Consider the following 15,354-nt stretch of genomic DNA (forward strand, 5'->3'; position numbering starts at 1 on the left):
CAATGGCTGTTTTCTACCCCTCAATTGGACTTGTTTTAGACATCCTGAACTGTTTCTGATTTCCTGTGTCACGCAATGGATGATAGAGAAAATACTATTTTTATACTTACCATAAAATCCTTTTTTTGAGTTCATTGAGGGACACAAGTTCCACCTCTCAGTTTTCTTGTTGGCCCTGTGTATCTTCTTCTCAGAAAACTGAGGCATGCTGGGAGGAGAAGGGGTTGTACGGAGGCTGGCTTATGATTTTTCTGTTTGCCAGTGTCCATACCTCCTGTAGGTGGCAGTATAAGCAGACTCATCTAAACACCCGTGTCCCTCAGAGGATGCAAAATGCTAGCTTTTTTTTTTTAATAGGTGCGTTGCATCTCTCGTGTGGTGTGAAGGGAGCGTAAAGTAGACAGGAATTGTTTTTAGAATGTCCTTGTTTTGAGCCTGCACTAGTCAACACAACTTGCACCTGATATAAATCAGGTGCAAGTCAATCAACTAAAAAAATAAAATAAACAACAGCTTTTGTTTTAAAGAAACCATTAAAGAATGTGCCACCTTCGGGTTATTACTGAAATCTGGAGCTCATAAATCTTGGAAAGACAAGCTTGATTTGACTGAATGTCACCATTAACGTTTTCATGTGCTTCCAACAGGCGGCATATGTGGAAGCATTCATAAAATTAGCACCTGTGAGTGGTCACTCAATGGATAGTTTGTTAATACAGGCCCAATAAATAAAACTTTAGCCTCTCTGATCTCACCCACCTGGTGGAATATACTGCTTGGTCTTTGGCCTTCTGACACCGCTGCCGCTGTGTACAGGCATTTCCTGCTCCGCCAAAGGCTTCAGCATCTCTCCTCCTGGGGACGGGAATGTTGTTCCAACATCTCGGGTGTGTCTCTTGGTGGCGCTGGTCACAATTTCCAGATCCCCTATGAGAATGTGAGAAAGGGAGCGTGGAGCCAGTTAATCTACATGGTGGAATGAAAACTAAAAGAGACAGTGTTCCTTTAAACCACTCAACAGTCTCTTCTATCTCTCAAGGACTCTACTGGTAAGATATCTGCATTGAATTCCTGAGTCTGCATACCTGCTGTGCCCATTATGGGGGGTACTCACCATCCTTGCATTGAGTTTTCAGATCTGCACACCTGCTGGGCCCAATATGGGGGGTTACCACAATCCATGCTATAAGTTCCTGGGTCTGAAAAACTTTGGTGCCCATTATGAGGGGTTCTCTCCATCTCTGATCTGAGTTCCTGGTTATGTACACCTGCTGTGCCCATTATGAGGGGTTCCCACCATCCCTGTGCTGAGTTCCCATGTCTATACACCTGCCGTGCCCATTATGAGGGGTTCCCACCATCCCTGTGCTGAGTTCCCATGTCTATACACCTGCCGTGCCCATTATGAGGGGTTCCCACCATCCCTGTGCTGAGTTCCTATGTCTCTACACACACAGGGCCCCCACTCCCAAGTACTCCCTTACATTGGATTCTTTCTTTAGTTATTCGTATATGAATTGAGGAGTGGGGGAAAAGAATCATTTAGTCCAGGTAGGTATCCTGGTTAAAGAGAACTTGTCACCAAAAAATTTCAGGTAAAAATTTCCTTTCCTTAAGTGATTTTTTTTATATTTACTTGCAATGTGCCTCTGAGCTTGCTAGCAAATATGGCTTCTTCAGGAAGAGTCGATACCCTAGCACAATCCCCTCTCTCTTCTTGTCGTAGCCCTCTCTTTTTCTAAGAGTGCCCAATTACTGCTTGTGCTGGCCCAGCTCCTCCCTTCACTTCCCTATATAACATTATATATAGCTGCTGGGGAAGAAGCAAATGAAAGATTTAATATATCAATTAAGTGACATGCTTTGAGTCTGCTGACATCCCATCCAAAATGGTGACAATCAGCGGTAGTCTGAGCCTTTTGGAGGTCTACACATAGGAGGATTTTACAGGTAAATAACATCAATAAAATACATTTGGTCTCCAAATATCACCCAAACAGTCCTCTCCACTCCTTTCAAGACCTCCTGCTCTCTAGTCACCTCCTCCCATGCTCACCTCCAGCACTTCTCCATAGCCTTTCCCAACCTCTGAAACGCCCTACCCCAATCTGTCCTGCTAATTCCTTCTCTGACCACTTTCAGGTGATCCTTGAAAACTCATCTCTTCAGGGAAGCATATCCTGCCTTCAGCTTGGGTATCTAGCTGAAGGCAGTAGGAGAGGTTCCCTTTAAGTGGCTCCTCAAAAGGATAAGGGTCATTGGATGGGTCACAGGAAATTTAGTTCATCCTTGTATCTGTACTTGGCCTGAGATATGCTCTCCCTGCTCTCTTATCTCCATAGCAGACACTTGATGCTGGTCTCCTATGAGCTCCATGCTGGACATACAAACCTCCATCTGGTACATACTGTGTTTCAGGTTTGGCTCCATTTCTATTCTTTCGTGGTGGAGGTGACCTACCTGCCTGGATACCTTTGTTCAGCACTTTGCAGCCGTTTTTGCTCCTCATCACCGGTTCCCATGAGCTGCCGGATGAGACCGAGTCTGTATCTGCCATCTGTGAGACAAAATACACGGGGGATATCCATGACTGAATAAAGGAGATTCCCAGAGGACACACCCAGGAAGAGCTGGGGCTCCAAATACTTATTAATGCAGAGTGGTGAAGGCAAAATAATCAAAGAGCTCACTGGCTTAGGTTAGACATGAAACAAGGTCACCCCCCCCCCCCCCCCGCAATGGTCACCTGGAGAGTCTCTCAAAGCCTAAACCAACGGAAGGAGCACCAAACCAAATGGTAAGGGAGGTCAAATAGATTTAACGATTCACACATAAAACAGCCGTGTCTTGGGGGCCAGACCACTCAATCAAGGCTCCAAAAAAGTATAAATATGAATTTAAATATGGACCGTATAATGATAAATCTCTAAACGGACGTTTTTAGACGCCGGTTTCTAGCTGTCAAGGTAAATCGTTCAGGAGAGGTTAAACAACATCCCCTGTACACGAAGCCTAATAAATGATTAAAAAAAAAAAAAAAAACATATAAAACATCAATAATTGTGTACATATTGACACTATGTGGTTGATGTACTAAAACTAGAGAGTAGCCAATCAGCTTCCAGGTTTTATTGTCAAAGCTTATTGAACAAGCTGAAGTTAGAAGCTGATTGGCTACCATGCACAGCCAAACTAGATTCTGAAGGTTCCAGCTTTAGTAAATCTCTACCTATATGTATATAGACAATGCATGGAGATTTACATATACATGATCTCTATCTATCTATCTATCTATCTATCTATCTATCTATCTATCTATCTATATACAATCCAAGGGGTGAGGTGCACATCAGTCACAGTTGGTTGTGCTTACCAATCAAGCATTCCCATAGGCTTCGAAATATAGAGAAAATTCAGAAGATGGGATTGCTGCACCAACACTTATGTATTTCGAAAAAGTTCATCAAAAAGACATCAACATGACCTCCTAAAATCAGGCATACATGATGTAAACGTTTTCGGGCTATTGTAGATTGAGACAGAGAATCATGCCTATCAAATGGTTATACATGCGGTAATATATATATAGTCCACTAACAATTAATTAATTAAAGTGAACAAACAATTTGTCTGGCACCAATCTACCAATCAATTAAATTGTCAAAGTATATCATCAATTTTAAATACAAATTCTCTGTGATATTGGAATCAAAGGTCACAAGCAGAAATGAGAAAGAGGCTCACACCGTACAGATATAGTGATCAGGAATCCTAAAAATAAATGAAATAAACATCAAATAAATAATATTACAATAATAATAATAATGTATGAAATGTAAAAAAAAAAAAAAAGGGGAAAATAATATATTTATATATAACATAGCCATCATTATGTATTCATCCGTGTGTGTCAATACATATGTGTAACCCCATATATGGACTCTGCATAGGATCGCACAAACGATCAGCGCCGCACAGCAACCTAACAGACTAAACATTCAATAAAAGTTTTTTTTATGTATAAACAAAAAGATAAATTTAATAATCTTATCTAGAAACAATTTATTTAAACAACTCATCACTTTATTTAAAGAAATAAATATAAGTCAAAGTCGGAGTTTAACCCCTTCGGCTGGAGTGTATCCCGGCGATGGATCCGGCTGACTTTTCTTTTCCTTAGAGCAGGGGTCTCAAACTCAAATTGGCAGAGGGCCACATGACAAGTTTTCATATCCCATGGGGGCCGCATGCAAACTTTCAAAACTATACCAGTAATAATATACTATACCCAGCACTGGTGTCAGCAAACGCATTATTAACCCCCAGCACTGGTGTCAGCAAATGCATTATTAACCCCCAACACTGATGTCAGCAAACGGATTATTAACCGCCAGCATTAACCCCCACACTGCACAAATCCCCCCACACTCCAAAACCCCCCCCCCACACTGCACACATTTCTACCCCAGTCACCCCACTAAGGACTTTGCCTAAGTGTGATGGCTCTCACCTCTCCTAGCAGTCAGGACCATCCGCCTCCGAAGTCCCCTCCTCCTGGCTTCCACACACGCCTAGTGACAGGGGACCCAGAGAACACAATCTCCCGCCCTGAGGTCAGTGCCTAGGTGGGCGGGGCGATGGGCGGATCCTTCCTCCGCTCTGTTCTCTCTCTGGGCTGTAGCAGCGTGCAGCGGAGAGGACAGAGCAGATCAAGAGGTAAAGCTCTTCAGTGCCTCCCCCTCTGTCAGCGCAAAAAGACGTCCTGGGCCGGTCCGCGGGCCGGTACTTTGAGACCCCTGCCTTAGAGCCATTTCCCTGTCCCCTCCGCCTCTGTTTTTAGAAATGCCGTCTATTACCATAAATCTTAGTTGTGACTCTGTGTGTTCCTGCTCGCTCAATATAGTGTCTGGCTAAAGGGAGCCTAACAAGTTTGTCCCTAATGGAGTACTTGTGGTGGGCTATGTGGTCCTTAACCTTCTGTGTGGTCCCCTCCACATAAAGGAGACCACAGGGACAATTGATCATGTACACCACATAGGACGATTGACAAGTATAGTGATCTCTGATCGGAATATCATAGCCCCTAAGAGTGCGAGGAAAACGTTTCCCTTTTATCATGCACGAGCATTGAATGCAACAAAGACATGGGAATCAACCCGGATTTTTAGGACCTAAAAAGGTTACCCTGGAGCTGGATATTGAATATTGATCAGACTTCACCAATGTGTCACCAATCGTTCTACCTCTTCAGTATGATGGTAATGGGGGGTTAATCAATTCTGGAACCGAAGAAGGATAAGCACTTTGTAGCAAAGACCAATGTTTCTTAATAATGTTATTAATCTTATATGAAAAGGGATGAAATTGGGAGGTGAACGGCATTCTGAGACCTGAATTTCTTATGGATAAAGTATCATTATTTAGATTGTCACGTTCAGAGTGTATTAAATCAATTGGATAACCTCGCTGTCCCAGCCTGTCTTCCATCTCATCTAATCTGATGTTACATGTATCTGTATCACTAGTGATTCTAGTTATACGTTTTAATTGGCTACAGGGGAGAGATTTAAAAACCCCGGGAGGATGAAAGCTGGAAAATAACAATAATTGTTTGCGGTCGGTGGGTTTTCTATATAAATCACTGACTATATGTCCATCCTTGATGGATAAATATGTATCCAAGAATGGAACCGCATCAGAGTTACTCATCATATTCCATTTCAGACCAGGAATTAATGAATTTAAATAATAATTGAACAAGGATAATGAGTGTAAATTTCCAGTCCATATAGCAAAGACGTCATCAATGAACCTCTACCAAACTGTACAGTGTTCATTGAATAATGTACAATGGAATATGAAAGATTGTTCTATCATATCCATAAATGCATTAGCATAGGGTGGCGCTACATTACTGCCCATTGCTGCTCCGGCTAATTGTAAATAATAAGTATCCTTAAACAAAAAGAAAAATTTCTTTTAATACAATAGCCAATAATTCAAGTAAAAACGAAATCTGAGCAGAAGTGTATTTTTTTTTTTTTAGAAAGAATCAATAAACGCTTGCAGGCTTCTTATACCTAGACTGTGTAGAATAACTGTATATAAATTAGCAACGTCCCATGTGACCAGCAGTGCATCAGATGGAATAATCAAAGATTGGATTTTACTATCATATATTAGAGTATCTCTATTATATGAACGAGTCTGTATGATCAATGGAGTAAGACATCTGTCAAGATATTTAGCCAAAGGCATAGTTACTGATGCAGTGCTGGACACAATGGGTCGGGCCCGGGGGATTAATGGGATCTTTATGTATTTTAGGAAGTACATAAATAATTGGAGTCACTGGATGTTCAGAAATTAAATAAGTTTGTGTGCTGACATCTATGATGTTATTTTGTAGTGCTTGACCAACCACCTTTTTAATCCTATTCAGAACACGTAATGTGGGATTGGCTTCTAGACATTTACCGTATATACTCGAGTATAAGCCGAGTTTTTCAGCACATTTTTTTGTGCTGAAAATGACCCCCTTGGATTATACTCGAGTCAAGCACTTTTCTGCAGCAGAGAATGACATTTTCTGAACCGACTTTGGGGCCCCGTATCTTGGGGCCACTTAGCGCTAGGAACCCCAGCTTGGAGATACGGGGCCCCAAAGTCGATTTGTAAAATTACATTCTCTGCTGCAGAAATGTGCTTGACATTTTCTGAACCAACTTTGGGGCCCCGTATCTCAGGGCCACTTTTTGCTAGGAACCCCAAATTTGGCGTGCAAATCCAGTGGAACTAGCACTACAACATATCCAAAGCTGGGTTTCCTAGCCCTAAGTGGCCCAAGATACGGGGCCCCAAAGTCTGTTCGTAAAATGTAATTCTCTGCTGCAAAAAAGTGCTTGACATTTTCCGAACCGAATTTGGGGCCCCGTATCTCGGGGCCACTTGGTGCTAGGAGCACCAAGTGTTGTATATGTTGGATATGTTGTAGTGCTAGTTCCACTGGGTTTGCCCACCAAATTTGGGGTTCCTAGCACTAAGGGGCCCCAAATTCGGTCAACTGTGTCCCTCTGCAGCAATGTCATTTCGGGACCCTTCGGGTCCAGAGACCCCAAATTTTGGCTGCAGCTAGGGGGCATCTAGGAACCCTTAACTACCGAGTTTGAAGTTCGGGGGACCTATGGCTGCAAATGGGCACAGTGAGTCTGCAAATGGGCACAGTGAGGCTGCAAATGGGCACAGTGAGTCTGCAAATGGGCACAGTGAGGCTGCAAATGGGCACAGTGAGGCATGCAAATGGGCACAGTGAGGCATGCAAATGGGCACAGTGAGGCATGCAAATGGGCACAGTGAGGCTGCAAATGGGCATTGTTGACCCTCTTTTCCACTTACAGTAGCTGCGCATTTCTCACCCTAGGCTTATAATCGAGTCAATAAGTTTTCCCAGTTTTTTGTGGTAAAATTAGGTACCTCGGCTTATATTCGGGTAGGCTTATACTTGAGTATATACGGCATATACTTGGGGATCTGCCAACTGTCTCTGAATTTCCCTCTCCTACTGTATGGTATTCATTATCACTATCGAGCCGCCTTTGTCAGCCGACTTGATAGTGATTTCTTTACGTGGGGCCAAGGAAGAAAGAGCCATAATTTCCTTTTGTGTCATATTTTTTGGAACATGATCCTCCCCATCCTGATTGTGCAAAAAATTAATATCCTCATCCACTTTGTCAATAAATAATTCAGCTGCTGCACTAGATGTAGGAGGAACAAAGCCACTTTTATTTTTTTAACCCTAAATTAAAAATAGATAAGGGCAGTAGACCGACATTATTCACCGCAGGTTTAGAGGAATAAAAAGCCTTTAACCACTTAAAGACCAGCCTCGTTTTGAGATTTTGATGTTTAAAACATTTTTTTTTGCTAGAAAATTACTTAAAACCCCCAAACATTATATATTGTTTTTTTTCCTAACACCCTAGAGAATAAAATGGCGGTCATTGCAATACTTTTTTTTCACACCGTATTTGCACAGCGGTCTTACAAGCGCACTTTTTTTGGGAAAAAATTCACTTTTTTGAATAAAAAAATAAGACAACAGTAAAGTTAGCCCAATTTTTTTTATATTGTAAGATAATAAGATATGTAAGATATTGAAAGATAATGTTACGCCGAGTAAATTGATACCCAACATGTCACGCTTCAAAATTGAAGCCCGCTCGTGGAATGGCGACAAACTTTTACCCTTAAAAATCTCCATAGACGACGTTTTAAAAATTTTACAGGTTGCATGTTTTGAGTTACAGAGGAGGTCTAGGGCAAGAATGATTGCTCTCGCTCTAATGATTGCGGCGATACCTCACATGTATGGCGCTACTCACGTATACGTTCGCTTCTGCGCGCGAGCTCGTCAGGACAGGGCGTTTTAAAAATTTTTTTTTTTTCTTATTTATTTTACTTGATTTTATTTATTTTTACATTGTTTTTTTTTTTTTTTTTAAATTGTCACTTTTATTCCTATTACAAGGAATGTAAACATCCCTTGTAATAGGAAAAAAAGCATGACAGGACCTCTTAAATATGAGATCTGGGGTCAAAAAGTCCTCAGATCTCATATTTGGACTTAAAAGCAATAAAAAAAAAAAAAAACGACATTGAAAAAATGTGCCTTTAAGACATATGGGCAGAAGTGACGTTTTGACGTCACTTCCGCCCTGCAGTGTCATGGAGACGGGTGGGGTCCATCTTCCCCTCACTCGTCTCCATGCACAGCAAGTGAGAGGACGTGATCGCCTCCGCCGCTGCCGACGGCTCCGTTAAGTGTCAGAGGGCACCGGATCGTGGCGGGAGGAGGGGGGGGGGCCCCTCTCCCGCCACCGATAAAAGTGATCTTGCGGCGAATCCGCCTCAGAGACCACGTTTATCTTGTACCCGACCGCCGGCCGAACACGGGGATACCGGGGTTATGGCAGTTAGCTGCTGCTATAACAACGATATCCGTCCCCCAAAGTAGGGACGTGCTACCGCCGTGCGGCGGTCGGCAAGTGGTTAAATGGATGTGTCTGTAAAAGCGATAAAGATCTTGTCTTAATACAAATGTGTCCAACTTTGCTTTCGGACTAAAGTTAAGTCCCTTGTTTAGAACCTGTAATTCAATGTTACTTAAGGAAACAGAAGAAATATTGTGTACCGCAAAAATGGTCAAGTCCGCTGCCGATTCCGTCCCCTGTTTGCACCGGCTCTTGTTGTAACGCATTCGGTTTTTCTTATTTTCTTTCTTATATTTTTCTTATTTTCTTTTCATATTCCATACATTATTCAATGAACACGGTACAGTATGGTACAGGTTCATTGATGACGCCTTTCCTATATGGACTGGAGATTTACACTCATTATCCTTGTTCAATTATAATTTAAATGAATTAATTCCTGGTCTGAAATGGAATATGATGAGTAACTCTGATGCGGTTCCATTCTTGGATACATATTTATCCATCAAGGATGGACATATAGTCAGTGATTTATATAGAAAACCCACCGACCGCAATCAATTATTGTTATTTTCCAGCTTTCATCCTCCCGGGGTTTTTAAATCTCTCCCCCGTAGCCAATTAAAATCATAGAATCACTAGTGATACAGATACATGTAACATCAGATTGAATGTGATGGAAGACAGGCTGGGACAGCGAGGTTATCCAAATGATTTAATACACTCTGAACGTGACAATTTAAATAATGATCCATTAGAAATTCAGGTCTCAGAATGCCGTTCACCTCCCAATTTCATCCCTTTTCATATAAGATTAATAACATTATTAAGAAACATTGGTCTTTGTTACAAAGTGCTTATCCTTCTTCGGTTCCTGAATTGATTAATCCCCCATTACCATCATACTGAAGAGGTAGAACGATTGGTGACACATTGGTGAAGTCTGATCAATATTCAATATCCAGCTCCAGGGTAACCTTTTTAGGTCCTAAAAATACGGGTTCATTCCCATGTCTTTGTTGCATTCAATGCTCGTGCATGATAAAAGGGAAACGTTTTCCTTGCCCTCTTAGGGGCTATGATATTCCGATCAGAGATCACTATACTTGTCAATCGTCCTATGTGGTGTACATGATCAATTGTCCCTGTGGTCTCCTTTATGTGGAGGGGACCACACAGAAGGTTAAGGACCACATAGCCCACCACAAGTACTCCATTAGGGACAAACTTGTTAGGCTCCCTTTAGCCAGACACTATATTGAGGGAGCAGAGACACACAGAGTCACAACTAAGATTTATGGTAATAGACGGCATTTCTAAAAACAGAGGCGGAGGGGACAGGGAAATGGCTCTAAGGAAAAGAGAAGTCAGCCGGATCCATCGCCGGGATACACTCCAGCCGAAGGGGTTAAACTCCGACTTTGACTTATATTTATTTCTTTAAATAAAGTGATGAGTTGTTTTAATGATTTGTTTTTAGATAAGATTATTATATTTATCTTTTTGTTTATATATAAAGAAACTTTTATTGAATGTTTAGTCTGTTAGGTTGCTGTGCGGTGGGGATCGTTTGTGCGATCCTATGCAGAGCCCATATATGGGGTTACACGTATGTATCGGCACACACGGATGAACATATAGTGTAGGGTCCATATATGGGGTTACACGTATGTACTGACACACACAGATGAATACATAATGATGGCTATGTTATATATAAATATATATTATAATTATAATATTTATTTGATGTTTATTTAATTTATTTTTAGGATTCCCGATCACTATATCTGTACGACACACAGGGATGAATAAATAATGATGGCTATGTTATATATAAATATATTCTTTTCTCCTTTTTTTTTTATTTTGTTTTTTTTTATTTTTAATTTCATACATTATTATTATTATTATTATAATATTATTTATTTGATGTTTATATAATTTATTTTTAGGATTCCCGATCAGTATATCTGTACGGTGTGAGCCTCTTTCTCATTTCTGCTTGTGACCTTTGAGTCCAATATCACAGAGGATTTGTATTTAAAATTGATGATATACTTTGACAATTTAATTGATTGGTAGATTGGTTCCAGACAAATTGTTTTGTTCACTTTAATTAATTGTTAGTGAACTATATATATTACCGCATGTATAACCATTTGATAGGCATGAATCTCTGAAGAAGGGCGCAATCTACAATAGCCCGAAAACGTTTACATCATGTATGCCTGATTTTAGGAGGTCATGTTGATGTCTTTTTGATGAACTTTTTCTAAATAAATAAGTGTTGGTGCAGAAATCCCATCTTTTGAATGTTTGATATATATAGATATATATCTATATATATCCATATAGATATATATCTATCTATCAATATAGATATAGATATATATATCTATAGCTATCAAAAATTCAGAAGAGATATATATATATATATATATATCTATATATAGATCTATATAGATCTATATATAGATATATATATATAGATAGATATATATAGATCTATATATATATATATATATATAGATCTATATATATATATCTATATAGATATATATATATATAGATCTATATATATATATATATATATATATATCTATCTATATATCTATATATATCTATCTATATATATATATAGATATATATATCTATATATCTATATATATAAAACCACCATGGCCATGCCATTTAGCTGCCCGTGTGTCCTTTCTTCCTCCCACCGCTGCCACTGCTGTCATCTTCACAGCAGGGCAAAGGGTGGGAGGAGCGATCGGTCCAGATTGGAGGGCGGGAGCTGCCACACTTTTCAAGTTAACAAGCAGTCGATTGGTTGCTATGACACAGGGCCATCCTAGCAACCAAATCACCCCCTTGTTAGCAGGAGCAGTTCGGAAGCTCCCGCCCTCCATCCAGACCATCGCCCCCCCCTGCCCTCTGCTATGAAAGGTAGGACTGTAAGAGGAGGGGGAGGGGATGATCACACTGATGTAAAGGTAGAGGGGCTGTATTGTTAAGGCGGGCTGTGTAAAGAGTGGTATGCTATGGAAAGGGGGACTGAGAAGTAAAGGAGGGGTGCTATGTAAAGAAGGGGGCTTTGATTTGTAGGGGTGCGCTGTAATGTGAAGGGGGGGTGGTAAAGTAAAGGGGGCCTGTGATGTAAAAGGGGTGCTATATGTAAAGGGCACCGTATTGTAAAAGGTAAGGACTTTTATGTGAAGGGGGCTGTAATGTAAAGGGTCACCTGTGATGTAAATGGGGGACTGCAAAGTAAAGGGGGGGGGCTACTGTCTGTGATGCAAAGGGGGGGGAGTTGTGATGTAAAGATGGAGGACTGATCTAATGATAGGAGACTGATGCAAAGGGTTAAAAGCCCATGTAAACCAACATGGAACTTCTCGTATTTGCTCCCTTTTGCTCTGATACCATCAAAGCATTTTGTTCTGGTTTTTATGAAAAAGTATTTTATTTCCTGTCCTGGACACACACAACAGGACGTGGGAGGAATTTTCTCCTAAGAGAAAGGGAATCCCCCTCTTGGACATTTATCTATGGAACAGGTGCCCCCCCCCCACCATTGGAACATTTATCCTCGCCATCTTTTTTTTGACGATTCTGCAGACCACATATGTGAACTGGGCAGGGCTGAATCTTTGAGATTTTAGTACAGCACTGTCAGCTCACTACAGAAAGTTATGCGCCAACTGGATTTCTGGCAGAACCAAAAAGGGAGCAAACAAGAAAATTTGTTTATAGATGCACTGTAACAAGGGAACAAAATATAAACATATTAAGAGTAGGAAACCAAGTTGCACCTACCTTATTGAGGCTTTTATGGAGATCTTTTATCTCCATCGTGGAGTTTCCCCGACTTGCAGACAAGCGGCTGGCTTTTTTCGAGGTCCCTTCTGAGCGTTTCTTCTGGAGGTCGATAGTGTTGTATAGCCGTGAGAGCTTCGATGAAGGTCGAACCCTCTCTGGTCCGAAAGCATTGATGAGTCTGACTGTGTCTATAGTGGACATGGTACTACTCGTGGCAAACGTTGATGCACTATCTGTTTGAGTGGCAGCTTCCGACCCACCGGCACTCTCTTCTGTGGCACTGCTCCGTACCTCAGAGGATAAATCAGAATATGAGTCACCACGAAGAACCCTCTCAGAAGACGCACTCTCTGATAACCGCCTTACGAAGCCATCTTGGTTTTCTGAAGTCCCATTAACCGGCTGAGCATCAACTCCAAATTTTCGAAGGTACCATTTCTCTCTCTCTTCTTTTTTGGTCGCTCGTCTTTTCTCATGGTCTTCGTTGTTGACCTTTAGGACTTGTTCTCCATCCTTATCTTTTGTAGCAGAGTATGGCTTTGGATTCTGTAGAAGTCTAGCGAGACGGTCCAGCCGCTCGACCAGGGAGACCTCCAGCTTGTTGCTTGATTCTGACAAATGGCTTCTCCGCCGGTCGGTATATCGCGCCCAGAGGTCATCTAGGCTATGGTTGGAGATGGCGCTTTGACTTAGTATGGAGTCTGTCTTTTGGAAACTCTTGGTGGGATTGGTGGGTTGATCACTAGAGAAGCTATGATCTTCATATCGCACGTGTTTTTCTCTCACACCAAGTTTGAAGTCCCAACTGCCATTGGGTGAATGAAGCGGAGTGCCACGTGTCTGTTCCTGCTGGTCTCTTCTTCTAGGGTAATCAGAGATGTCATGATGGCCTGTTTTCTTTAGTAAGCTCATACTTGTCTGTTGCTCTGGAGCATAATCAACCTCCGGTTTTAATGGAAAAAACTCCTCATCCTCACGTACTGAACGCAGGTCTCTCTTCTCTCTCTGAAAGTCTTTTGATGCCGGTTCAGGACGGGAGACTCTGTGCTGGAGACTGCAGTACGATGCTTTATTGTCATCGTGAAATGGTCCTAAATGTATATAAAAATAACAAAAACATTTCTGCAACTGTGGACAATTTCATTATTGAAGTTCAAAAATTGAATAGTTGGTCACCTGGAATCCAATATGCCCATATTGGTACATATTGCCTGAAATGAGCCTATTGGGGCCATGGTCTAATTTTAACAGGTAGCGCCAGCCAAGGCTCATTTTGGGGAACCAGTATTGTCTAGCACGACTAATTTGTAATGACCTTTCTTCTGATATGTCAGTATCAGAGATATCTGTAGAAAGTCTGTCACATGCATGCACAATACGGATAATGCTATGTCAATGTCCCAAAGATGTTTTGTTACATCCTTTGTTGCATCTCCATCCTGCTAATCTCCTGCAGCCTCTTTGAAGCCACTTTCTGTCCACATGCACTTCAGTGATGGCAGATTTAAAGGCATAGTCCACCTTATAGACCATGTTACATAATATTACACCTATATTTAGGGTGCAACATGGTAGCATACATGACCAGGGCCTGTGATAAGGCCGTATTCAGCTCGGCCGGTCCTCCTGTATTGGGCCCGCGTCTCATCAGTTCAAAAAAAGGATGGCCAGGGCACCTGCTGAGCACGAGGGCCAGCTGCACGGCCTTATTTCTGACCCTTGTGAACCCCCCTGCCAGCTTCCATTCTTCTTTCTCCCTCTGTCTGCGATGCAGGGGAATCGGTTTTAGGATCTGCACCCCCTTCTGCCTGCTGTCAGCCTTCCTGTGTGCCCCTTTCCCCCCCCCGACTTCCCTCCTCTCTACTTCCGCCAGCTGCTGTGGCAGACAGGGGGATTACTTCAGGATGGGTATGCGTATGTGTGTGTGTGTGTGGGGAGGGTTGCGATTAGGCAGCGTAAATATGTCATATTTACCTGGCCCCTTCCTTTCTTGAGTGAACACAGCGAGCGATCTGTATCGATTGCTCCTGTGTCCATTCATCACTGAATCATAGTAAACCGTTTGCCTTGCTTCAGTTTGTGAATGAACAGGAAGTCCCAGAGCACTTCCTATTTATTCACTATCAAGTGAGGCTGCAGAGAACGGGACTGATGAATCTACTGTATGTCCCCTTCTCTGTCTCAAATGTGGGACATCAGGGGGTCTGTTTATAACCCTGATATTTTACCAAAGCCTCCCCTCAACAAGGCAGTTTTAAAAATGGTAAAAACTCTAATTCTAAATAAAATTAAAAAAAAATGAAAATTAAAAAAATAATTAATGACTGAATGCTCAAGCACTAAACGCTCCTAACATTTAGGTGCATTTACAGGTGTTTTTTCTGCTCAAACACTCCTCTCCTGAACATGCAAATTACTTTTTTTTCTTCAGCCTCTAAACGCTTCTCTTCCAGCCTAAAAACCTAGTCAAACGCCTGTAAAATGAGCATTTAATGTTACGTTCTATGTGCATACAGCCTAATGATTTAACCGCATA

At 41.6% G+C, this 15,354-nt stretch overlaps 1 protein-coding gene across 1 annotated transcript in view; it reads right to left on the reverse strand.

The window, feature by feature from the left end:
* The window catches only part of ALMS1 (ALMS1 centrosome and basal body associated protein), an 82,633-nt gene that overhangs the window by 9,385 nt on the left and 57,894 nt on the right, over nucleotides 1-15,354 (reverse strand). Inside the window, exons 11-13 of the mRNA XM_073611137.1 lie at nucleotides 12,816-13,909; nucleotides 2,461-2,557; nucleotides 760-927 (exon numbers count right to left, since the gene is read on the reverse strand). Of these exons, the coding sequence (XP_073467238.1) occupies nucleotides 760-927; nucleotides 2,461-2,557; nucleotides 12,816-13,909 (1,359 nt within the window). The remainder of the gene's footprint in view (nucleotides 1-759; nucleotides 928-2,460; nucleotides 2,558-12,815; nucleotides 13,910-15,354) is intronic.

The sequence above is a fragment of the Aquarana catesbeiana genome, linkage group LG01 (genome assembly GCF_042186555.1).
Source record: "Aquarana catesbeiana isolate 2022-GZ linkage group LG01, ASM4218655v1, whole genome shotgun sequence".
Taxonomy (NCBI): Eukaryota; Metazoa; Chordata; class Amphibia; order Anura; family Ranidae; genus Aquarana; species Aquarana catesbeiana.